Source organism: Rhinolophus sinicus, linkage group LG06, assembly GCF_036562045.2.
Source record: "Rhinolophus sinicus isolate RSC01 linkage group LG06, ASM3656204v1, whole genome shotgun sequence".
Classification (NCBI taxonomy): Eukaryota; Metazoa; Chordata; class Mammalia; order Chiroptera; family Rhinolophidae; genus Rhinolophus; species Rhinolophus sinicus.
The window spans coordinates 157,115,959-157,141,745 of NC_133756.1; the positions used below are offsets into that span (position 1 = coordinate 157,115,959).

General features: G+C 53.6%; 2 protein-coding genes across 7 annotated transcripts; both read left to right on the top strand.

Moving 5' to 3' along the window:
- The first annotated feature begins 134 nt into the window (after positions 1–134).
- On the top strand, positions 135–12,721 carry TMEM109 (transmembrane protein 109). Of its 5 annotated transcripts, XM_074336450.1 has the most exons (7): positions 171–393; positions 2,690–2,786; positions 3,005–3,134; positions 3,349–3,545; positions 9,445–9,689; positions 10,624–10,726; positions 11,186–12,721. In XM_074336450.1, the coding sequence occupies exons 5-7, from the start codon at positions 9,453–9,455 to the stop codon at positions 11,575–11,577; spliced, it is 732 nt and encodes a 243-aa protein (XP_074192551.1). In that variant the 5' UTR covers positions 171–393; positions 2,690–2,786; positions 3,005–3,134; positions 3,349–3,545; positions 9,445–9,452; the 3' UTR covers positions 11,578–12,721. The 5 variants fall into 5 exon arrangements, with proteins under 5 accessions (XP_019609581.1, XP_074192551.1, XP_074192552.1 ...); XM_074336451.1 differs by having other exon boundaries at positions 3,005–3,545; XM_019754022.2 differs by lacking the exons at positions 3,005–3,134; positions 3,349–3,545 and having other exon boundaries at positions 135–393.
- A 1,051-nt stretch (positions 12,722–13,772) lies between these two features.
- On the top strand, positions 13,773–25,787 carry TMEM132A (transmembrane protein 132A). 2 transcript variants are annotated; one of them, XM_019754016.2, is made up of 11 exons: positions 13,773–14,037; positions 16,546–16,760; positions 17,001–17,216; positions 17,952–18,283; positions 19,649–19,798; positions 20,873–21,071; positions 21,154–21,297; positions 22,322–22,524; positions 23,249–23,525; positions 23,911–24,102; positions 24,521–25,787. In XM_019754016.2, the coding sequence occupies exons 1-11, from the start codon at positions 13,938–13,940 to the stop codon at positions 25,553–25,555; spliced, it is 3,063 nt and encodes a 1,020-aa protein (XP_019609575.2). In that variant the 5' UTR covers positions 13,773–13,937; the 3' UTR covers positions 25,556–25,787. The 2 variants fall into 2 exon arrangements, with proteins under 2 accessions (XP_019609575.2, XP_019609576.2); XM_019754017.2 differs by having other exon boundaries at positions 20,876–21,071.

Sequence of the window (25,787 nt, forward strand, 5' to 3'; positions counted from 1 at the left end):
GGCCCGCCACGGGACACTCGACTATTTCCGGAACGGCTCGGCTCCTTCCGTTCAGCGCTGCCGAGGGCGGGGGGGGGGGGGGGGGCCGCGGGAAGAGATCCGAAACTACATTTCCCATAATGCAGTGAGAATTTAGAGACTCTGCTAGGAGACCCGGTGAGGAAAGCGCAAACGCAGATGGGTTGAGAAACTAACACTGACCGAGAAACCGTTCTAGGCCTGTCCCTATTACCAATTTGCTCCGCGATCTCCCCTTTCCTACATGACTTCCACCTCCCTTCCAACTCAGATGGTGTAGGATTCTTTGTGGATATCTATAAGGTACTCCCAGAAATCATGTACAGAACGTGGTGCGGGCTATGAGGGATCCAGACCAACCAGCAGGACATACAGGTATGGTCGGTGAAGTCTTCTTCGCTAAAGAGGTGTGAATGAGCTAGACTTTAACAGATGGGCAATATTCAGATAGAAGGGAAGAGAATCCTAAAAGGAGGACCAGAACAAGCAAAGGCTTGGAGAGAAGAATAAAAGTTGCAGGTAAGAAGGGTATTATGGCACAGCGGCCAAGAGCACGGACGCTGACGTCCGATTGCGTGCTCTAATCCCAGCTCCACCCAGCTAGGAATGGGTGTGAACTTCTCTGCCTTAATTTCCTCATCTGTAAAATAGGGCAGTGATAACAAGTGTTGAACTAACCCATAGGGTTATTGCTAGGAGTTGATATTTAAACAGTGCTTTGAACTAAAACTGGCACATAGTAAGTAAAATATAAATATTCATGTTTGTTATCATTATCCCGAAAGCCAAGCCAAACTACTATCATCTCTCCCCTGCATCAATAAAATAGCATCCTAATTGGTCTTGTTTTCAACCTGGCCTCCTCCTAATCCATTTTCCACCGAACAGCCAGTGCTCTACTTTCAATGAAAAATCTGTTCCCACTACTCCCCAGGCTTTTCCTTCGTTTAAGGAATATTGACTGGGTAACTCCTACCTGATAACTGGAGATACAAATGGTGAATAAGAAAGACAAGGTTTCTTTGGAGCTTACATTTTATTGCGGGGGAGGGGGAAGCCATAGACACATAGACAATCAACACATAAAAAAAAAATTCCAAAGAGTGGTTAAGTGCTAAGAATAAAACAAATCAGAGTAAAGTAGATAGGAGCTGCTGTGGATGGGAAGAATAGGCTACTTTTAAGCAGGGTATTCAGGGAGGGCATCTCTGAGGAGGTGACATTTTTGTTGAGACCTGAATGGGGAACAGTGTTTCTGGCAGAGGAAACTTGCCCCCAAGTCCTGCACCATTTAGCTCATGCTGACCACCACAGTCTCACTCCATCTTCTCTCCAGCCACACTGGTCTTTCAAGTCCTCAAACTTACTCTGGCTGGTTCCAGTATTTTCACCTGGAACACTTTCCTCAACTGCCTCCCTTCTTCTCCTCCTCTCCCATCCCCTCCAAAATAAACTTCAACCTCACCTTAAGTGGTGCTTCCTCTGGAGCCTTTTTCTTGACCCCTAACTGAAGTTTAGTGGCCACAGTAGCCTGTAATATTCCTCTGAGCCACTCTGGATAACTATAATCAATTATTTACGAGGATCTGTTTGATGTCTGGGTTCTCCGCTAGACCATAAACTCCTTGATGGCAGGAACCATAGTTGTTCTCTCTGGTCACTGTTGTTTCTTAGAGTGTAACACAGTGCCTGACAGATAGCAGAAACTTCATAACTGTTGTTGGTTGAATGACATTGCCTGACAGGCCAGGAATCTTAAGTTCTTGGCTGTGGTAGGAAATAAAATGAATCTGTTTAGGTGGGGCCTTGAGCCAGAGGTGGTTAGACTTGATTGGGCTGGCAGAAGAACAGCCACTGAGCTATGGAATGATAACCACACTTCCAGAAGATTCCTCTAGAAGATATCACTGGATGGGTTGGAAGGGGACAGAGTGGAAGGCAAGAGACCCAGTAATTCATTTTTTAGACAGATCTTAATGGAGGACCCACTGTGTGCCAGTCAGGCACTAAGCTAGGCATTGGGGCTACCACTATGAGCAAAACCAGAGGTATCCCTATATTGGGGAGCTTATGGCTGTGACAGAAGGATGGAGGAAAAGGGGAGTCCTTTCCAGGCTTTTGTATTTCAAAAGCCAGCCCCTCAGGGGATAGAAAGGATTCAGGGCAACTGATTTTGGAGTAAATATTACAGGTAAGGACTTGATCTCAGACTCATCCCTACTTCCCCCAATCTCAACCTTCCCACAGAGGAGATAAAGATTCCCTAGGCTAGGAAGGGAGACATAGGAAGAAAGGTATATATGTGTAGTTGTTGATGGATCCCCAAGCAAGGGACTCTATGCCCTGCTTCCCCGGGCCAAGGCTGCTTGGAAAGCAAGAGGACACATTGGCCAATAACTCCAAAGAAGCTCCATTTCCTACGTAGATTCAGTGGCAAACTGTGGACAAGTGACTGAGGAAAGAGTGAAGATCAGGGATCTATAAAACTGAGGCATTTTAACCCAGCTGCCAAAATTATTAACATGAAGGTTGAGGCATGAGGAAAGACTCCATTCTTGTTCTAATTAGCAGGGGAACTTAAACTTTTTGAAATTTCCAGTCCTGCATCAATGCCTGGATATGCATCCAGACATATACCAGACCTCCAGATAATTTTGGTTACCTCTTGAAGGATTCACGTATCCAGACCACTGACAAGAGCAGACCTCCTGGTGCCCATCTCCTGGACCACCTGGCATCCATCATCCAGACTGCCTGACATCTGACTGGTAACCACCTGGGACCAATCCTAGGGCTAAGAATGCAGGACTGATAATTCTCAAAAATGTTTGTTTAACTATATGAATTCTTAACTTTTCTTTCTTCTTTGGGACACATCTGGGTTTGTTTGTTTGTTTGTTTGTTTGTTTGTTTGTTTTTTGCCTAGCTGCATTCCCAATTTGCAAACTCTAAAACCCTTGAATTAATATTTATAATTTACTTCTAGCAAAGCCTCCAGACTCTTTTCGAGTTCATTTGACATGACAGAGGCTTGGGCAGGACAATGCAGCTGAAACAACAGACACTGAGGATTCAATGAATCCCCCGCCACCACCCCCATGTTACTTTTCCAAAAGGTCTGTACAACCTGAAAATCAAGGGTGGGAAGAACCCTGAACTGTCTGAGATTGTTTCCACCACTCATATAGAAAGAGTTGAAAAGAAATTAACTAGTCATAGTGGGGGAAAGCTACATTTCTTGCACAAGAAAGTCTGTGACCTGAGATTGGTGGTAGTCCTACAAATCAGAAACAATCTCAAAAGCAAATGTAAAGTTCCAACTATTTCCAGGATGCTACCAGAGATGGCTGGGGAAGACAGAGAGACCCTTAGCAGAGGCAGGAAATGATGAGCATCCAGACAGAGGAAGATGGATGAGAGATGTACTATGAAACGTCTGAAGAAAAGAAACAACTGGAATTGGTGACTGACTGGTTGCTACTCAGTGCGTGATCTGGGAAGAAGGCAGACTTAGAAGGCTGATTCAGGTACAGGGGGCGGGAAAAGAGTTCCATTTCAGAGTGTTGAGTTTCAGGAACTGCTTTAACATCAGAGGGGAGCTTTCCAATGGCAGCCAATGTGATCACAACATTTGGACAGCAGCTTGGATGTTTTTTTAAAATCTTCATTCTGTTACTTCAGTGAATCTCCACACCTACTGAGAAGTGGTATTTTTAGGACCTTATAGTACTTTATAGTAATGCGGAAACGAGTGAGCTCAGAGACATGAAGTGACGTGCCTGGAATCACAAAGCCGGCAAGGAATCACCTTTCAAACCCTTGGTCTCTGCTCCTCGCAATGTCGCCCTTTTTTTTTTTTTTTTTTTTTGGTAGAGCTCAGGTCTGGGAGTTTTTTCCTTTCCTTACATAAAATTAAATGAACATTTTGGGAGCCATCTCCGGAGTTTGGGTGTGAAATTGCTCTCGGAAGGTGCAGGTGCATTTCCCCACCATTGTGTGCCTCTAACTGCACCTCAAACACCTTTTTCCTTTGTGCCTTTTTAGCGCGCGAAAAGTTTCTCAAAAGACCAGGGGCTCTCGGGCGCCCCTTCCTTAGAACAATGCCTAGGAGGCAGCACGGGGCTCGAGAACTACATTGCCCGAAATGCCGAGAGGCTGGAGAAGCTTCGACCCCAAATTCAAAGACCCAGTTTACCCACTCTACAGCCCAGATATAGTCACTTATTTCCCTTTTCCCGCCAGAGACTTCCCTTCCCTGCTCGACCTCCCGATCCCACTCGTCTCGGTGTAGGAAAGAAAAAAACAAAAGCGAGGGTAGGGCGCATGCGTACACGGCACCGGGTTTGGGCCTGGAGGGAGCGGCCGGCACCAGAGCACATCCCGCCTTGCGCGTGCGCAGACGAAAAACCAACACCCCGGAGTTAAGGCGCGGGTTTGGTGGCTCGTTTTAGCGAAGTCGCACGTGAAGGGTAGCAGTGGCCCGAGCCCGGTGAGTGTGAGCCGAGACCCGGGCTTTGGGGCAGACAGGGCTGGGGAGGCGGCAGCCACCGCAGGCGGTGCCGGGGCGGAGCCGCGAGGCCAGGCGAGCACCACTGGGGAGGGGTCCGACGTCGCGCGATCGGGAAGCCGACTGGGGACCCGGATCCTCGTTGCTATGCAACTGGGGGCGTCGTTACTAGGTAACGGGAGACACGCGTTTCCCGGGAGCAGAGGGTTGCAAACGCTGCTCCCAGGTCCGGCCGAGGCGCGGCAGCCGCCAGGTTGGGGGACGAGGCAGGGGTGAGCACGCCGTCTCCGACCCCCACCCCACGGCGCAGCTTCCTGCGGCTTCGCTCCGAGCTCTTTGGGGTACCCCGAACCCATGCGCCGCCCCGGGTCTCTTGCCAGCGATGCCACCCAGCAGGGCTTGGCAGGGGATGCACTGTTCGAAATAGCGCATGCCGCTGACACCCTGTCTCCCGGAGGCTGGGCCTTCATGTGGGCGCCGTGAAGCTGGGAAACTGCCCCTTTGCCTGTCACCCTGCCCCCAAACAGTTGCTGGGCAGCAGCTGTCAAGGGTTTAGCGAGGGCTGCCCCTACCTTCCAGGACGCTGACTTCATTCCCCTCAGTGGCAGCTTCGCCCCGTCTAGGAGCCTCCTTTCAATGCAGCTGTCTTTCTCGGGTGGCCGCTGCATATTCGGATCAACTTTAAAATAAGCCCCCTCTCCCCTCCTCTCCATCGCTCTCCGTTGCTACCCTCACGGCTTCTTGGCGGCCTTCTAATATTCATTTAACAAGCACGTGTTAGTCATCATTCTGTGCTAGGCGCTACGGATTCCAAGAAAAGTTAGTTGTCAAGTCTGACCCCGAGGTGCTCAAAGTCTAATGGGGGAGGCAGGCATATAGACTGCTAAATTCTGCTACAATGCAAAGAGTGGTATATTGGCAATTTGCAACACTTCTGTAAGTGTTTACAGTGTACCAGGTTCTTGCAGAAACATGTTAACTCCTTGGAGTAACTCTTAACCCCACTTAACCCCATTTTCCACTTGAGACTGAAACTCAGATTAAGCAATAGGCACAAGGTAGTGGCTTCTAGTTTGTGGCAGAACTGAGCCTGGGAGGAAAGTTGAGGGTCCTTTGTATACTGACTGCTACCCTTTCAGGGTGTTGCCTGTGCTAGCTTTTCCCTGTGCTACTGATCATAGTTATGCACCAGATATTCCCAGGAGCTCTGAAACAAAAGCCTGAGCCCTCTCTGGGAGAGTCTGGGAAAGTTGGCCCTAGGTGGGCAGGCATCCTTGCTTTGACAGGCTCCACAGAGTTGAGAACCACTGTTCCACAGGGGCAGCTCTGGACAATGATGGGGAAATCAGGGCCAGCAGAGGGCACTAAGTCAGCTGCCCCTCCTGCCATGTAGTGATTCATAATGTGAAAGGAAACTAACCAGAGCAAAGAGTCTTGGCGGGGGTGTGTGGACCGCCCCATCCTGCCCTCTTGGCAAACCACACCTAAACATATAGTGCCTCCTCACTACTACAGTACATGAAGCAGTTTCTCCAGCCCAGCTGGGTTCTCCTCGCCCTGCTTGCGCCATACTACAGTTGCCTGAACAGCAGTGGCAGGTCTAGTCCCAATTTTTTGCTTTCCTCCTACCTCTTGGTACAAAACAATGACCTGTAAGCTCAGTGGACAGGTCATCCTCTGGTGTGTGGTCTCATCCTGGGAATCTTGATGTCCTCTCACTTTGAGCATGTTGATTTTGGGGAGAACTTTAAGCACCTTGGGAGTAGGGACCATGCCTTACTGAGGCAGCGTACGGGTGTGGAACGAGTAAAAGAGCAAGATTTAGATCTGGGGTTCTGAAGTCAAGTCCCAGTTCTGCTGTGTGAACTTGAACAAGTCACTTGACCTCTCTGTGTAAAACGTGGGTGGTAGCAATCCCTTATAAGATAGTTGTAAGAATTAAATGAGATAGTGAAATAAGCACTTTGTAAATTATAAAACAACACACAATATAAATGTGTATACAAACACACATAATTTGTTGTTGAGTGCCTACTATTGGTCTGAGGCTAGGCGGGAGGTGAAGACACTTAAGACACTTCCTCTCAGCACTTGAGACTGCTTCTGCTCTTGACTACCATGGCTTCTCTTTATTAAAAGTGACTGGGCTGAAGTAAAGAGGCATAATGGTGGTGGATCAGATTCTTGCTGCCTGGGATTAACCTGGAAGAAATGAGAAGGTATCCTGTTAAAACAATTTGAAGAAATGGACCAGCCAGTAATCTGTACTCCTATCTGCAAAGGGCACACTCCAGAATCCTGTTAGATTAGGTTTCCGGTGCACTTCAGAAGGTCAGCTGGCAGGGCAGTGCTGGTCTTACTGTGGACAGTTTATTTCAAGGTCTCCCCAGTTTCCCTTGATTGGGGCAGGCGGCCACTTGAAAGTGGAGGCTGGCATGGGGGTGGGGGGAGCAACTCACATCACGTTACCCTGACCTTCTAGAACGGAGGAAGTGACATCTGATCCCTCCTGGTGGAGGTCGTTGGATACAGAATCCAACCCAAGATAGCAACCCTGCTCTTTAAGTCCCCGGTGTGGTTATGACCCACATAGCTCAGGAACTGACCTGTGCTTCCCTCATCTCCCACCACTGGCAGGCAGGAACCATCTGGTTCTTCATTTGTGCCAGAAAGAGTAGGTTTCCCAGCCTGGGGTTGTTCCACATGAATTGCATGTTTTGCAGCCCTGCTTGATCCTACAGGTCTCAGGAGGAACTTAGAGCAGCTGTTTCTGAGCCAGAAATTGCCCTGAATGTGACTGTTTTTTTATAGCTTTTTTATTATTTATTTATTTATTTTTTTTCCAAGTCAAGTTGTTGTCCTTTTAGTCTTAGTTGTGGAGGGCGCAGCTCAGCTCCAGGTCCAGTTGCCGTTGCTAGTTGCAGGGGGCACAGCCCACCATCCCTTGCGGGAGTCAAACCGGCAACCTTGTGGTTGAGAGGACACGCTCCAACCAACTGAGCCATCCGGGAGCTCAGCGGCAGCTCAGCTCAAGGTGCCGTGTTCACTTTTTTTTTAGTTGCAGGGGGCAGAGCCCACCATCCCTTGCGGAACTCGAGGAATTGAACTGGCAACCTTGTGGTTGAGAGCCCGCACTCCAACCAACAACTGAGCCATCTGGGAGGCAGCTCAGCTCAAGGTGCCGTGTTCAATCTTAGTTGCAGGGGCAGAGCCCACCATCCCTTACTGGACTCGAGGAACCAGCAGCCTTCGGAGTTAGGAGCACGGAGCTCTAACCGCCTGAGCCACCGGGCCGGCCCCTGAATGTGATAGTTTTATAAATAACCCTTTCTCGAACCCTCCTCCTTCTCACTAAACAAGAAAAGGAACATCTTCTCTTCCCACTCCTTCATCTGGTTGGCTCTGATTTCTGGGCAACTCCCTGAGTGCCCTGGTAACGGCAAAAACTTCAAGCACCTGGCTGCTCCTGCCTTAGGGACATGGCTCAGCCTCTGATCATCAGGTCTGAATCATGGGAACTCCCTGGAGCTACAGGTTCATTCCTGAGCCTAGAAGAGAACAGGGTATTCGCTGAGGCTATTGGACATTTCTCAAGCAAGCATGGTGGCAAAGAGAAGGTGGGGTTGAAAATGTTTTTCTTGGCTGATCCAGACCTGCTTCAGTTGGGTCTTAACTTGCGTAGAGCATCATGAAGCAGAAGAGACCAGAGCGCAAAACATAAAGTAGTTAAGTGAATTGTCACCAATAATTCATGGAAATAATTGGTAGATGCCAAGTTTATTTTAGCTCATGAATAATCTATTGTATGACTTTCTAAATCACTTCTGAGACTTCTGTTGGAGACCATTCGGCAGGGTGGTGTGTGCGAGAGGTCCGATGTCAGATGCACCTGAATTCAAATCCTGGTGTCCCCACTTTATTTCTTATCCTGCCTCAATTTGTTCATCAGTCAAATGGGGGATAATAACAATACCTATCTGATGGGTTGTTATGAGGATTAAATGAGGTTGGTGGCACATGGTTAGTTTTTTATTAATGATGATAACTTTCCTTAAAGGTTGTGCTTTACCCCTTTGCTGAGGAGTTGGGGTCCTTCTCTGTCAGTGGGTCGCAACTTTGCACAGTGGAATCACCTGGGGAGCTTTTGGAGGTCTAAGCCTAGGCCACATCCAGACAGTGACATCAGAACCTCTGGGTTTGGGACAGTGGCATCGGTCCTTTGTGAAGTGCCCACGTGATTGCAGGGAGGAGCCACAGTTGAGATTCACTGTATTTCCTTCACTCCCAAAGAGTGTGCGATTTGGGAGCAGAAGCTTCGCTTCAAATCCTGGCCTGCCTATTTAGCCCGGTGACCTTGGGCAAATGCTTAACTCCTAAGTCTCAGTTTCTTCTCATCTGTACCAGTAAGGGGGAGGAGGATAATACCGACCTCACGTGACGGTCCTACAGAGCAAATGGCATGTGTTTGAGCATGCAACCAAGCACTTCTCTTTACATCGTTATACAGTGGTAATCCGATTTAAAAACAATTTTTTTTATATGTATCAGCTTTATCTTAAATAGGTTATAACCTCCTTGGGGACAAAGACTTATAGTCTTATAATTCTTTTATGCCCATAGCACCTGAGACACAGAGACAGGCCTCCAGATTTTTAGAACTGGAGTAAGCCTTACAGAGATCTTCTTACCCACCCTAAGGCATTGGCTCATACTCGCTGGTTAATTAATGCAAGTGATAAAGAATGTGAAAGAGGAACCCGTAAAACAGATGGTTGCACCCAGCTTAAGTTGGAAGTCCCAGTTTTGCCTTTCTTAGCTAACAGAGTAGGGGTGGAGGAGGGTGCTGGAGGCCGGTCTGGGACAGTGGGTTTCTATGCCAGTTCTGGCTCCCTGCTCACCCTGTGCTCCTCTCCCTGCAGACCCAGCCATGGCAGGCTCAGGCAGCAGCTCGCCATGGGGCAAGCATCTGTTCAAAGTCTTCCTGATGGTCCTAGTGGCCCTCGTCCTCCTCCACTCAGCATCGTCCCAGCCCCATGGGGACTTCGGGCTGCCGGGCCAGAAGAAGAGGGAGGCCCCAGTTGATCTGCTGAGCCAGATCGGCCGCTCTGTGCGGGGAACACTGGACGCCTGGGTTGGGCCAGAGACGATGCACCTGGTTTCTGAGGTAAGGAGGGTTGTCCCTGCAGTGACTACATACATTGAGGAAACATAAAGGAAGAGGCATCGTTCGTGGCCACCCCATCTTGGCTCCACATCCTGTGTGTGTCATATTCCCTGGCACAGAGAGCCCCAGATTCCACAAAATGAAGCCAGACAGTACCTGCCTTTTGCACTCCCACTGTTTGACTCCTACCCTAGGGCCCTTACCTCTGGCCCCACCTTTAGCCTTGTTCCTGTCCCTTCTAGCCAGAAACACTGGGAAATGAGCCATCTTTACAATCCTATGTCACGGGTGACTGTAGAGTCTGACTTTGGTCTAAATTTGACCTTAAGACTTAAATTGGCAAAATATCAAGACCTGAATCCTTCCTTTCCCTCTGGAGGTGGGGGTGGGGCTGACTCAGGGGCTTACAGTAGGTTTGCCTCTTCTACCTAATGGCCTTCCAAGCATGGCGTCGCAGACTTTTGCTAGGTAACACTAAACAGCTGAGATCATCGTTTATAAAATCCCTAGTATAGTAGAATGGATTGACTCCTTTCTTACAGAATCGTCCTAGTCCTTTACAAATGTTACTTCACACACCTCCATGATTCCCTGGGAGGCTAGGAGGACCCCAATTTTACAGGGTGACTACAGCAGGGATTAGATGATTCCCCCACCCACATACATACACTTACTACTGCCAGCAAAACATGCCAGCAAATCAGTTGAATTAGGGCCCAGATGCCCTGGAAAGAGAAAGGGCCTGCTGTCCATCTCTGTGCACTGGAAGGTGGCTGGGGAAGGAACCCCTCAGCCAGGCCCAGGTGGGCAAACCTCTGGCTGAGAAGCAGGTGGGAGATGTTCCTGCCTGGCCTTGCCGGGGCCGTGCTGGTGAGGCTTGGAGGAGAAGAGCAGCATTAATTATGGACTCAGCTCAGCCCTGCTGTTTCCACAGACCTCGTCTCAGGTGATGTGGGCCATCTCCTCAGCCATCTCTGTGGCCTTCTTCGCTCTGTCTGGGATCGCTGCACAACTGCTGAATGCCTTGGGGCTAGATGGTGAGTGACAGAGAACTGCTTAGGTCGGCGGGAGCTTAGCCTGTCACTTCCTATTTGCAAGAGTTTATCTTTTCAGGGTCCAGGCTTGTCCGCAGCTAGTCGACACCTCCCAGGTCTCCCCAGAGGCCAGCATAAGAGTAGGCCTATAACTACTACCACCTACCAGGCATTTGCTTCGTGTCAGGAGAGGCATCATGCTAAGCCATAGTCTCATTTAACTGTTACCCACAGCCCAGAGAATTACTCCCATTTTGTATATGAAACAGACTCAACCAAGGGAAGTAATCTATCCATAGCCGGTAGGAACTGGAGCTGAGATTTAAACTCACATCTCTGTGACCCTGTGGGAAAGGATTTTTCCTTTGCAAAGGGGTTTAGCTCCTCCCCCTTTTTTGGTTCTTTCCCCCGTGTCCCCTCACCACTCCAGGTTGACTGATTCTGTAACTCTTCCCCTTTCAGGAGATCATTTCACTGAGGGCTTGAAGCTCAGCCCCAGCCAGGTCCAGACCTTCCTGCTGTGGGGTGCAGGGGCCCTGGTCGTCTATTGGTTTCTGTCCCTGTTCCTCGGCTTGGTTTTGGCCTTGCTGGGGCGGATCCTGTGGGGCCTGAAGCTTGTCCTCTTCCTGGCCGGCTTTGTGGCGCTGGTGAGGTCGGTGCCTGACCCTTCCACCCGGGCCGTGCTGCTCCTGGCCTTGTTGACCCTGTACGCCTTGCTGAGCCGGCTCACTGGCAGCCGGGCTTCGGGGGCCCAACTGGAGGCCAAGGTGCGAGTGCTAGAGCGCCAGGTGGACGAGATGCGCTCGCGGCAGCGGCGAGCAGCCAAGGGGTTCCGGAGCATGGAGGAGGAGTGAGAAGGACGCCTGACAATGCCACCTTCGTCATACCAAAGAGCTGAGCTGCTTCTGGGTTGCAGGCCCTCCTGCCAGCCCCTTGCCCCTCTCTTGCCATCTCTGAACCCTCAGAACCTTTATCTCTGCGCCAGACCCCTTCGCTGCGAGGGAGGAAGGCCACACCCCCTGCTGGTCCTCTGTCTGGGCTTGGTTCTCTTACCACTTTCTCTGCTCCCACCCTGTCCCAGCCAGGGCAGCTTGGATGGGCCTCCCCACCAGCTTCCGCATCTGCTCTCAGCAAACATCACTGCCATTGGCTTCCCGTGACTCTGCCACCACCTCACCTTCCTCCCGATACTCTGGCTCTCCTGTCCTCTAGCTACTCCTTTGCCAAGTGCCCAGCTCCCTTCCTGTGTGTCTCCTTCCAGCCCTGTACTCCAAACAAATCATGGTCCCTCAAGGCCAGTTCCCATCCCCTTCATTGCCCAGAATGGAGAAGAGGCAGGGCACATGGGACCTGAGGGAAGGGAGGTGGGGTTGGGGCCGAGATGTACATTGAGTCTGTTACAAGTGCCTTAGTCCGCGCCAGCGGGCCCCCTGCTTGCCCGCTGCTGTGCTGTATCCCTGTGGCTGCTTCATGTGAAGAAGAGAGTGATTCCTCTCAGGATCTTGATTCCCCTTCAGCCAAAGCAAAAGATGACTGCTTCCTACATAGGCTTGTGCCTGCAAGTAGGACCCTACAGTGGCCGTCAGATCCTTCAGGATTTCAGAGACCCTGAGGAGGAAGGATGACTCTTCTCTGTGTCTGCACAGCTCCAGGCAGGTCTCCATTTCAGTCTCCACTCACTGCCACCAAGGAGTGGCCGATCAGGGCCCACCCCAGTGGCCTGGAAGGATCACGGAGCAGACACGCCAGAGGTGTACTATAGCCCCTTCCCTTCACATGCTCTGCGGGGAGCAGGGGGAGCCTGCCAACCCTTCCACCGGGCTCATTCTTCCTGAGGCTCTGGTGGACGTGGGTGTCCTGTGCCAGGCCCGGCACATGACGTGAGGAGTGAATAAATGCCCTGTTCTTACTATTAAGGTTTGATGTGGAATCACAACTGCAGTGATATATATTTTTATCAGCGCTTGTTTGGTTTTCAATAAAGTGCACGCTATTTTACTACCTTGTTCCGTATAAAATGTATTTACTTCAAGTCTGTGATAGATCGCTTTGATTTCTCCCTCCACAGCTAAACACATTTCTGTAGAGCCCTCAGCTTTCCTGACTTCTTCCAGCAGGGGCAGTGTGAAGCTGGTAGAAAGGGAGGGAGGGAAGGAGGCAGGAATGAAGGCTGGTACCAGGTACCCTTCCCTCCAGGAGTGTGAGGAATGAGGAACGCAAGTCCCCATCACAAAACTTCCAGGCACTGACTGGCACCCCACCCCTTTCCGACCCCCATATGCAGGATTGTCGAAGGCTGGCCCACAGCCAGGAGACTTGCCTGCCCTCCCTTCTTCCCCTACCAGACAGGAGTTTCCTGCACTGTGGTTCTCCACCCTGCCCATAGATTAGATCGGTTATTTTGTGGAGGGGCCTGGGCCTGGTTTTTTTCTTTACAAACTGCCCAGGAGATGCTAAGTTTCAGCCAGAAAGCCTGCTATGGAACGTCTCCCAACACTGCCTAGCAGGCAAGGCTGGGAGGCAGGCCTTCCCTCAGGAGCAGAGGCAAGCCTTTCCTGAGCCCACAGGCCTCTCTCTGGGATGGGGCTGGGCATGAAACTCGAGCTGCCTGCACCTGGAGACCTTCCGTCACAGGAGTGGCGCAGGCCTCTGTCAGTGCAGGCCCGGGAGCTGTCACCTAGCTCTATTGGCTTCCCTTTCACTCCTTTTCCACCCCTGCAGCTTGGTCCCCTTTGTCTCTGAATTCTGGTTCTGATTCAGGTGTCAGATGCCTTTACAGGTGAGCTGCTTGTGGGGCGGGGGAGAGGCAGAGGAAATGACTTTTTCCCCCTTTGTCAGGAGCTTCCGAGAGGGATTGAACAGAACACCTCCCGTCCCTCTTGGCAGAGGTGGGTCAGTTTCCTGCTGTTCGGTCTCCAGGGAAGTGGCCTTCTTCCCGACTTTGAGTGTGGGGGCGCCCGGTGGTTGGAGATCCGTAGGGCACTAGGACCCGGCGGGGCGGAGGGGCAGCCCATGTGCTTCGTGTTCTCCCTCCCACCTCCAGCTCCAGCTCCCGCTCCATTGTCTGGGAACTGCAGCCGCGGGCGGGCGGCCGGGCAGGCGGCGGCCAGGACTCTGCCGGCCGGATAGGGCCGGCGCCGAGCGGGCGCGGGAGATGCCCGGCGGCCCGCGGCCACCTGAGCCGCCCGCCTAGGACCCGCCTTCCGTGGGAAGGATGTGCGCCCTGATGGCGGGGCGCGCAGCAGCGGCTCCCCGGGGGCCCTACGGCCCCTGGTTCTGCCTCCTGGTGGCCCTCGCCCTGGACGTCCTGAGAGGTCAGCGGGAGGGGCGGGGCGGGGCGGGGCGAGGGGCGACTGGGACCCGGCCAAGGCCAGGCACGAGGGATGCCCAAGAGTGGGGAACCTGCGGGTGCTCGGACTAAACCCCAGCGGGCTCGCCCTCCGCCTGCCCTGGGCTGGCGAGATCTCACCCCGGGATCTTGGCTCCAGCCGCGCGCCACCACTGCTTCCTTCACCTTGCTCAACCAGGCAACTCCTTCCTGACCCAGAACCAGCCGGGTCCCGGGGCTCACCTGGTCACCCCCAGACTCGGTTCCCGCACCTTCCGCGATCTTCCCCTCCAGCCAGGGCATCTAACCCGGCTGCCCCCTGTCCTGGGCGCACCCGCTCCCTAATCTGCCCTCCACAGAGCTGCACCCCTTGGCTCCTAGCCTCCTCCCACCATCAACCCCAACCCCCATCCCCGGGAAGGGAAAACAGACCCTTTTCCTGAGTCCTTAAGAGATATGCAGCTACCCTCCCCCCTGCCCCAAGTAGGTCTCTGACCTTGGAGTCCCAAGAGATTATTGTCCCATCAGTGCCTTCCTGAGCCCTTATGGGGATCCCCATCACTGGAGGAAGGGGCAGTGACTCCCCTTTGCCCAAGGGCGGAGATCATATTGCCCTTGTCCTGGGCTGTGGCTGCTAGGTGGGCGATGCCACGGAAGAGTGAGGCATAGTGAGACATTCTCTACCCACCTCACCCACCAACAAAGCTGAGTTCTGGGTGCTGGGAGTCAGTGGGAGTCAGGCCTTGGAGCATCTTGTAATTATCCAGGCAGTGGAGTAGGAGGAGGAAGGGAGGCCAGGGGTTACTCCCAGGAAGCCATAGTCACTTACCTGTTACACTTGGAGGTGGGGGGGGTGATGGGTGGCGTGTCTCAGAAACGTGCTCACTGGTGGTGCTGGTGGTAGTATGTTGAAGGAGGTTGAAACCATCACGCCCCCAGCCCAGCAGTGGGACTGAGAGGGAGCTGGCCCTGAGGCTGCTTTCAGCCACCTGCTCCCCTCCCCAGGGGACCCTGTGGGAGCCCTAATAACCCCTTACACGGAAGGATGAGGAAAGCCTTGTCACATCCATTATGCAGCAGCAATAACCCCTCTTCCAGACTTCGCTCCGCAATTTACAAAGCCCTCCCCTGTCCACAGTGTCACTAAATGCCAATTCTACAGGTGAGGAGGAAACAGAAGCTCCAAGATGTTAAATGACTGACCCAACCTTCATCGAGGCAGAGTTAGGACACAAATGCAGGCCTCCAGGCTCTCAGTACACCCTCTCTAGGGAGCGCTGCCCAGTTTGGGATCCAGGATGAGTAAGACAAGGCCTCACTGATACACCAGAGGAGAACTAATTCAGAGGAGGCAACCAAAGGTGTAAATGACAGAGGGGACTAGTGGGAGGGCAAGCAATCAAGGAGGGCTTCCTTAAGGAGACAATATTCACTCTTGGCCCTGAAGGAGGAGGGAGAGACCCAGAGTCTAGGGAGTGAACACCATTGCAAACAGCAGAGGGTGGAGAAAGAGGTGGAGAGTGGAGAGGCAGGGTGGTCCAGTGGTTGATGCCTAGTCTCTGACTCTCAGCTCCACCACGCACAGCTGTGGCACCCCAGGCAAATACCTTAACATTTTAGCCTCATTTTCAAATTCATAAAATGGAATCAATAGTAATAGAAGCTAGTTCTCAGAGTTATTACAAAAACTGAAAGAGTTAATACATGCAAAGTGTTTAAAATGGTAGCTTGTGTACAGTTTGTATTTTTAAATGTTTATTATTAATATTATTAAGGCTAACTAATAGTTGGTACAAATCAAATATGGTTTTAGTGGTCCTTTGTCCTTCTGGTTATTGGATACCAGACTCTCTTCCAGGGTCACAGTTCCGACCATTTTGGTTCCCACCATCATGGTTCCTTTCCACTTTTGTACTCCAGTACCCAGTTGGAACAGGGAAGAATGGACTAAATTTGGGAAACCGGTGTGAGATTGTCATGGTGATGATGTAGGTTGAGGGAGGGTGGATGCCCAGCCAAGTCTGGCCAAGGCCCCAGGGACAGAGAAAGGGTCTCTACTACAAAGCTCACCTGGTCACCATCGCTTATCTTGTAGGCCCTGTCTGGGGAGAGCTGTACCCCACAAATGCCTTGGTGTCGGAGGCAATTAGGTAGAGAATAGGAATGGGGGAGGAGGAGACATGGAGAAGGTTCTGCTGGAGGGAGGAAGGCCTGGGTCTGTGGAAGATGGAAGAAGGAATGGCTCGAGACTGGCATCCAGGGCTGGACTCAGATTCAAATGCTGACCCTGTCACCTGCTACCTGCATAAGGCTCTTTGAGCCTCAGTTTCCTCATCTGTGCAATGGGGAGATTCCCCCCACATTCTGGGGGTGTGAGATATTAATAATCCGTTTCTTCCTCCACTGCCATTGCCACTGTGCCCCAGGACCGAGCTCAGTTCAGCCCCTGCCAGCTCTGGAGCTGTCACCATCTCTACCCCTTCTCCTTCTTCAGTGGACTCTGACCAGGACCCCCTGGACCCTGTCTACCTGCCAGCAGCCCTGGAGCTCCTGGATGCCCCTGAGCACTTCCGTGTGCAGCAGGTGGGCCGCTACCCACCTGCCAACTCCTCTCTGGGCTCCCGATCGGAGACCTTTCTGCTGCTGCAGCCTTGGCCCAGGGCCCAGCCACTTCTCCGGGCCTCCTACCCACCCTTTGCCACTCAGCAGGTAAGGAAGGAGGGAGTACCAGGGACTCCCAGACTAACAGGACTCAGAGCTGAGGTCCACTGTGTATGGCTCAGGGGCCTGCCCCAGCCCCAGCTGTGCTTCCTGTTTTCCAGAGGGAGAAACTGAAGCCCATAAAGCCTCTCTCGTGCCAGGCTGGAATTGGAAGCCTGGCATCCCATCTTCCCAGATCTCACTTCCCCCCAGCCCCTGCTTTGTTGAACACCTCCATTCTCCCTCCAGGTTGTCCCTCAGGTCACTGAGTCCCACCAACAGCCAGTCCCATGGGACGTACGGGCCGTGTCTGTGGAAGCAGCTGTGACTCCAGCAGAGCCCCATGCCCGGGTCCTCTTCCACCTCAAAGGGCAGGATTGGCCACCAGGACCTGGCAGCCTGCCTTGTGCCCGGCTCCATGCCACGCACCCTGCAGGTACTACTCACCAAGCCTGCCGATTCCAGGTGAGTGGGCGGGCCCCACCCAGGCTGGCCTTGCCGCTGTGCCAGCCAGAGGGTGGTCCTGGAGTAGGGAAGAGAGGGCTTACCACTCCTGGGAAGTTTGGGGGCTCATGGACCTCCTGACTTCATTCCTGCTCTCCTAGCTTTCCTGAGACCCTGTGAAAGGGTTATTTAGGGTCCCTTATGGAGTTCAGTCTATTGTATATGATTTTGGGCAAGTAACTTAATCTCAGTTTCCTCACCTGTAAAATGGGGTAATAACAATTCCTACCTCATATGGAGTTGGAATAAAGAATAAATGAGATGAATGCAGTGTCTGGCACAGAGCAATCCCTCAGCAAGTGTTTGCATGCTTATCAGTATTACTTTTATAATTGCAATTTCCACTATTTTGGATTCTAGTATAGGAATCCACTGAAAAGAGGTATTTTGTGGACTTTGGGATTCTGAGAAATCTGAGTTGTAGTCAGGGTGGTCCTGGGGCAGGCATGGTTAGGGGAAGGCACTGGAATTTGTTCTCTTTGGAAGGAGACTGTCCCCAAATGTAGAAGAGTGGCCCCGTAGACGCATTTGGAGACCTAGCTCCAGCCCTGTTGCTAGTTCTCTGTGTCACCTTGGATCTGTCTCTGGCCCATGCTGGCCCTGCCTGTCAGCGACCACTTCAGCTCTGGGTTTCCTGCCATGAGTGCTGGGAATACGCTCCCCTGCAGGCCAACCATGGCTATTGTGTCTTTGCAGCCGTCCCTGGGTGCCTGTGTGGTGGAGATGGAATTGCCCTCGCACTGGTTCTCCCAGGGCTCCATCACACGGGCTGAGCTGGCCTACACGCTGGAGCTGGCCGCCGAGGGCCCTGGGGGCTGTGGCCCTGGTGGGGAGCAGGACCCCGGGCAACAGGCCCTCCCAGTGGGCAGTGTGGAGCTGCGGCCGGCGGACCCACCGCAGTACCAGGAGGTGCCCTTGGATGAGGCAGTGACTCTGAGGGTGCCTGATGTGCCCGTGCGGCCCGGCCAGCTCTTCAGTGCCACCCTCCTGCTTCGGCACAACTTCACAGCCAGCGTCCTGACCCTGAGGTGAGCACTGGGTCCTGGGGGTGGGTTGGAGGTGGGAACCTCTTCAGGTAGACTGGCCAGGTAACTCCTCCTCTTGGGGTCCTTACTAGAATCCTTAACTTCTGCAAATATGAGGCCACCAAACTCCCTACAGGCCAAGTGCTGTGATTGCCCTGGCAGCAGGCAGGACCCAGCAGTGGGCATAGCCCTGAACTTGGAGTTAGAAATAGGAAGCTCCCCTCTCCCGACACCTCCCCAAGACTCCTATGTGCAGTGGGGCGAACTTGCCTGCTTCACAGGGCAGCTGTGAGGCTTTAGGGAGTGGAAATAGGACAGGGCTTGGAAACTGGCAAGTGCAGTGCCGGGGATGGTTAATGCTCTAATACCCCAGGAGGGGTATTTGTTCCAGTCACACTCGTCTACAGGTTCTCCCACTTGCTATCCTTGGCACAGGTCCCTCACCTTTGGACAAGCCCAACTCTTCTCCACAGCAAGGACCTCCTCTTTGTGTCCCTTTTTGTAGGAATCCCCCACCCCCAGCGAGTAGTCCCACAACCCATTCCCAGTGACAAGGATTTGCAGAGTGTGACTTGCCTGTTCCATCTTTGGGTTTGTGTATGTCCCATCCCTATGTGTCTCTCAGGTGCCTGTCCCATCTCCCTGTCTCTCATGGCCTCCTGTGCTCACTCACACACTCATAAGATCTTTCCTGGACCTTAAAATATGCCCAGCCCTGTATCTCTACACTGGAGAGAAGAGCAAGGCCGCCCCCGCCTGGCATGAAGGGTCCCCCAGTGGTAGGGCAGGGAGCTGGACAAACATGCGCTGGATTATATGTTCTCATGAAGGTACAAAGTGTTGCGGGGGCTTGAATTAGCGGGTGGAGGAAGGGGAAATTCATCCTGTCATGGGAAACACTTTCTAAAGGACATGACATTTGAGTTGCTGGAGGCTCGAAGAATGAGCAGATGAAGAAAGGAAGGGCAGGCCAGGCGGAAGGCACAGCTTACTCAAAGGCTTAGAGGTATCCGTGGCATTGTGTATGTGGGGAAGAACTTTGGGTGTAGCTAAAGCAAAGAGTGATGGAAAGATGGCACAACTGGAGAAACTGGACCAGGCCCTGGAGGACCACAAATGCCAGGCTAAGATTTCACTTTGTGGTCAGTGGGGCATCAAAAGGGGTCTTTGAGTGGAGGAGAGCTGTATGGAATGACCTGTGTTGAGATGGGGTCCTTCTGAGTCGGAGAATGGCGAGGAGGATACTCAGACCTGAGCCAGGGGAGGCCAGACAGGAACCTGTTGTCTTTAGCCTCTTGTCTACCCCTTTGGATCCTGGCCACAGTTCAGTACCCACCTTGACAAACTGGACCTGTGTCCTCCCCCCAGGATCAAGGTGAAGAAGGGGCTGCATGTAACGGCTGCCCGCCTGGCCCAGCCCACCCTCTGGACTGCCAAGCTGGACCGCTTCAAGGGCTCTAAGCACCACACCACCCTCATCACCTGCCACCATGCCAGCCCCACAGGACAAGACTCCAGGTGTGCAGTTCCCTCAACCAGGGGCAGAGAGGGAGGGCTGGTGGGTAGATTTATGAGGTTCCAGGGAAGGGGGCTGCCTTACTGCCTCCATATTCCCATGTCAGTAGGCACAAAGAGCAGACTCCTTCAAGGATGCAGCACAAAGCCAATATAGCATTCATTCATTCATTCAGCTACTATTTATCCATCCCTAGTCATGTGCCAGGTTCAGTGAGTGTCTGTGAGTCTCATTCCAGATGATGCCCACCTACCCTGGCCACCCAGTTACAGCCCTCACAGTCACTACCCCGCCTCCCACCAACACCAAATGGGTTCCTTTTTGGGGGCATTAATATTCCCAAAAGCCCAGCTGCAGTTCTTACAGTTTACAAATGCTTATATTTGTGCCCTGAGCCTGGGTCAAGGCCATGGGCTGTTTAGCTCCTGTTTGAATCTTAGTTCTGATATTTTTTGGATGACTAATCTTGGGCAAGCCAGTTAACTTCCCCATAACCCACTCCCCACCAGAGCCTCAGTTTCCTCACTTGTAAAATGGGGATAATAATGCATCCCTTAGGGTTTGTGAAAATGAAATAAGACACTGTATGGCCAGCATCCAGGCGAATTGCTGCCACATGTCAGGTGCTTGATCAAAGGAAGCTGTGAGGGTTAGTATTCAGGGGGTCGAGTGCCAGTCCTGGGGCTTGGAAGTGAAACTTCCTCCTTCATAGAATTTGAATCAGATGCTTTATGCCACCCTGGTGGCTGTGGAAGGCAGATGTCTGAGTGGAGGAGGCCGAGGAAGGCAGGAGAGCTAGCAAGCATCCGGGGAGGGGGAGGAGTTAAATGGCTACAAGAAAAGTGGCTAATCTTGCAGGGGCCAAGAGCTTGAGCTCTGGAACCGGGAAGTTTGGGTCTAATCCCAGCCCTGCCACTTTCTACTGTATGACCTTGGGCGAGTTATATAACCTCTGTACCTTAGTTTTCTCATATATAAAGTGGAGCTAATCATAGAACCTACCTCATGGATACAGGAAATGCTTAAGACAGTGCCTGGCTGTTAGCAAGTACTCAGTTTCTCTCTCTTCTGGCCAGCAGCCCCCTTGAACTATCTGAGTTCCTATGGGTGGACTTTTTGGTGGACAACAGCACTAGTGGGGGCGTGACAGTCACTCGTCCTGTCACGTGGCAGTTGGAGTACCCAGGCCAGGCCCCCGAAGCAGAGAAGGACAAAATGGTGTGGGAGATCCTGGTATCGGAGCGGGACATAAGAGCCCTTGTCCCACTGGCCAAGGTAAGTGGTCCCCCCTCTGCCCGGCCAGGTGGGAGGCCAAGTGAGGTGAAGAGCTTGGGCTGAGCTCCTCCTGCACGCCTAGGCCGAGGAGCTGGTCAATACAGCACCGCTGACTGGAGTGCCGCGGCACGTCCCCGTACGCCTTGTCACCGTGGACAGTGGGGGGGCTCTGGTGGAGGTGACAGAGCACATTGGCTGTGAGTCAGCCAACGCACAGGTCCTGCAGGTGAGTGACATGTGCCAACCCCACGTGAGTATGCATTTGTGCATGCAGGGATGTACACGCTGCTTTCCTCCTTCCCCATTCAGGTTCCTAAGATAACAGCTTCTTTTTGACACCAGAAACCTCATGGGGGGGTCACAGCTTCAACTTTCTTTGTTCCCACCTCCTCTCTCCAGAGTCAAGTGGGAGCTATGCAACTCCAACCGCCCCTAACTTAGGCAGTTCCATGTTCATTGTTGCATTGGCAAATGAACTGCTGTGGGAGAGTTAAGAGCATGTACGTTAGGATCAAAAAGTTTCAGTTTGAAACCCATCTTTGCTATCAACTACTTGTGTGATTGTGGACAAGTCTCTCAACCTCTCTGAGCCTCAGTTTCCTAAGCTTTAAAATGGGAATATATTTTAGGGATGATGTAAGAATTAAGAGATCCTAAAACAGTATCCAGCAGAGAGCAGGACCTGAAACAATGGCACCTACTGTTATAAAAATAATGATATAATGATAAAAATAATGACAATAATTATTACTGGAGCCTCATAATGACCTGTGAGGTAAAAAAGGGCTGGGCAACTTTCCTCATTTTGAAGTTCTAAGAGGGGAAGCCCAGAGCCTGTATTTCCTAAATCCTGGCCACCCTGGGTAAGTGGTTCCTACCAGAGGGCTCCCGGTGGGTAGGTTTGCCCTGTCCCTCCACCTCTGCCTACCTACCTGTAGCTGATTGCCAGGTAGCTCCAGCACCAAAGTCAGAGGCCAGCACTAACAAAGAGACAAATTTGTGGATTCAAACCCTCCTCTGTCAGGAGAAAAATACTGTTGTGTGCAAATAGCCAATTTCCCCAATTGAGCCCCAGGTGAACTTGGTTCCTCCAGGGAGAATGGATGCCGGATGCATGGTGAAATCTTACCTAAGGATATGCACTACAGTAAAATACAGAACCTTTCCCCCTCTTAGGGAGTGGGGTCAGGGCTCTGGTCCAACCAGTCATTCCTGGCTTAGCCCACCCCCTACCCTTTGTCCTCCCACAGGTGTCGGAGGCCTGTGACACTGTGTTTGTGGCTGGCAAGGAGAGCCGGGGTGCTCAGGGGGTGAGAGTGGATTTCTGGTGGCGCCGGCTGCGGGCGTCGCTGCGGCTGACAGTGTGGGCCCCACTGTTGCCCCTACGCATTCAGCTGACTGACACCACCCTGGAGCAGGTCCGAGGCTGGAGGGTACCCAGCTCAGCTGAAGGGTGAGTGGAGGCCTGCGGAAGCTGGCTGTCCTGGCGAAGTCGCTCTGGGACTGAGAGAAGGCCTGGGGTACACAGACATGGGCTCAAGCTGGGGTCTGAAAAACTGCCCAGTTGCCTGCAGTTCCTTCTATTCATCCCTGCCCTTCACCACCCAGCCTCTGACCACTTCCTCATTGCCTACCTCCACACCCCCTCTCCTTCCCTGCCACGCTTCTATGGTGCAGACCCTTTTCTAATATGCTGTATTTTCTGATTCATCTTGTTTGTGGTCTGTCTGCCCCTCCACCCCCCTCCCCTAGAATGTAAGCCCTTGAAAGCAGGGGTTGTCTATTTTCACTGCTGTATCCTCCAAGCCTAAGATGGCACCTAGCTCAGTAAATATGGGGGGGGGTTCCCACCAGAGCCAAAGGGCGAGGTGGTCTCAAGCCTCTGGAACATGATTTCCCAGGCCTGAGAGAGTGAGTGTCTTTGGTCTTCCCCATGACTAGCGGGACTCTTCTTGCGTCCCCCGCGTTCAGGAGGGTGAGAGCAGCTTGATGGATAGGTACAGGCACCAATCATGAATGGCGCTGGTGTGCAGTGCTTGCAGGTGGAAGGACCTGATCTAACTGGTAGAACTGTGGGCGGGGTTTGAAGAACGGTGGATCTCCAGCCAGCCGGGTCCTCGCTGCTGGGGGCGGAGCCCGTGCTGATGCCCCGCCCCTGGGCTGCCACTTTTCCACAGGGCGCTAGAGCCGGAGGCTGCTGCACCTGAGGAGGCAGAGCGGCGAGCCCGCAATTGCCGTCTGCAGTATCAGCGCGCCAATGTGCGCTTCCTAGTCCCCTTTGCGGCCCACCCGCTGGACGGTGGCCGTCGCCTCACCCACCTGCTTGGCCCCGATTGGCTACTGGACGTGTCCCACCTCGTGGCACCGCACGCCCGCGTGCAGGACCCGCGTGTAGCCTCGCTGGAGGGTGGCCGCATCCTGGTGGGCCGAGAGCCCGGTGTCACCTCCATCGAGGTGAGCAGACCTCCTGAGGAAGGTGCAGGTGGTCCCCAGAATGTTTATGGGCAGGTGTGAAGGGTGTCAGAGGAGCCCAGGGTGTACCTGGGGCGGTATGAGCCCAGTGCGATTGGGTGAGAATAGGGTGGTCCGTGTAACGGGGGAAGATTTTTAGGTATGAAGGGCTGGGAATAGGCATGTGGAGCCAGGTCTTGAGAGAGGAGGGAACTGTCGCCCACGTGAGGGATTGGGGTCCAGGTATGTATAGGGCATGGGGTTGGGGTGCGAAGGATTGGGATGCTGGGAGCAGTAACCAGATCCCTTTGTGGGGCTGCTGGGGTCTCAGGGGGAAAAGGATGTCTGTGTGTGAGGAACCCCACCTCCAGCTCCCTCTCGTCCTCAGGTGCGTTCCCCGCTGTCTGACTCCATCCTGGGGGAGCAGGCGCTGGCTGTGACAGACGACAAGGTCTCAGTGCTGGAGCTTCGGGTGCAGCCAGTAATGGGCATCTCATTGGCCCTAAGCCGGGGCACTGCCCACCCCGGGGAGGTCACAGCCACGTGCTGGGCACAGTCATCCCTTCCCACCCCAAAGCAGGTGACAGCTGGGGATCAGGGGGATGAAATCAACATCTCCGGATGGGGGCTGATGACAGGGGGATGGGTGGTACCTCAACCCCTCCCCTTAGGGTTTTCATAATGAGGACTGACTGCCCTGCAAGGTAGTGAGCGCTCTTCGGCTGGAGATGATGAAACAGTGTCTGTCTGGAGTGTGTCAGTGGGAGGTTGATTAGATGGCTTTAACTGAGGACCCTCCCAATGACTCAGACGCTGGGGCTGAGTGGCCAACAGGTGATTGACACACGTCCCCTCTCTCCCTGTGTTTTGTCCATCTGCCTGTGTCTGTTTTCTCTCTGGTCTCTCCCCCTCCGTGTGGCCTGTCTCTGTGGGAGTGGTCTCTGTGTGCATGCGTGCGTGCTCTCGCGTGTCTCTGCCTGTGTCCGTGTACCCCACAGGAGGTGGCCCTCTCCCTATGGCTGTCCTTCTCTGACCACACCCTGGCCCCCGCTGAGCTCTACGACCACCGTGACCTGGGACTCTCTGTTTCGGCGGAGGAGCCCGGCGCCGTCCTGCCAGCCGAGGGGCGGGGTGCCCAGCTTGGGGTGGTGGTGAGTGGGGCAGGCCCCGAGGGGCTGCCCCTGCATGTGTCTCTGCACCCACCTGAGCCCTGCCGCCGGGGCCGCCACCGCGTGCCCCTGGCCTCTGGCACTGCCTGGCTAGGGCTGCCTCCTGCTCCCACACCAGCCCCCGCCCTCCCATCCAGCCCTGCCCGGAGTTCTCCAGCCATAGAGACCAGCATGGGTGGGGAAGGGCAGGCAGCAGGCAGTGTGGGGGGCAGTGGGGGTGTGAGGGGCAAGTTTGAGCGGGCAGAGGAAGAGGCTGGGAAGGAGGAGGTAGGGGCTAAGGAGGAGGAAGAGGAAGAGGAGATGGTTCCTGCCCCTCAGCGGGTCTCCGACCTAGAGCTAGGCATGTACGCCCTGCTGGGCATCTTCTGTCTGGCCATCCTCATCTTCCTGGTCAATGGTGTGGTCTTCGTCCTGCGCTACCAGCGCAAGGAGCCTCCCGACAGCGCCACTGACCCTGCCTCCCCCCAGCCCCACAACTGGGTCTGGCTGGGCACGGATCAGGAGGAACTGAGCCGCCAGCTGGACCGGCAGTCCCCTGGCCTGCCCAAGGGGGAGAGGGGCTGCCCCTGTGAGAGTGGGGGAGGGGAGGCCCCGACTGCGGCGACAGTACCTGCTGGGGGCCCCACCAGCTCCCCGAACACCCTGGCCCGAAAGGAAGCTGGGGGGCGGCGGAAGCGTGTAGAGTTTGTGACGTTTGCGCCAGCCCCCCCAGCCCAGCTGCCTGAGGAGCCCATGGGGGCCCCTGCCGTGCAGTCCATCCTGGTGGCAGGTGAGGAAGACATCCGCTGGGTGTGTGAGGATATGGGGCTGAAGGACCCCGAGGAGCTGCGCAGCTACATGGAGAGGATCCGGGGCAGCTCCTGACGCCTCCGGCCTGCCCGGCCCAGCCTTGTCAGCTCGGGCAGCCTCCTCCTCATCCTCTGGTGCTTGTTGATCCAAGTCCCCTGCCTGGTCCCCTGCAAGGACTCCCACCCAGGCCCCCTCTGCCCTGCCCCTTGTCATGGACCGTGGTTATGAGGAAGGGCTCATGCCCCTTATTTATGGGAACCATTTCATCCTAAGGTTGGGTACAGAATAAACCAAGAAGGAAACGCCA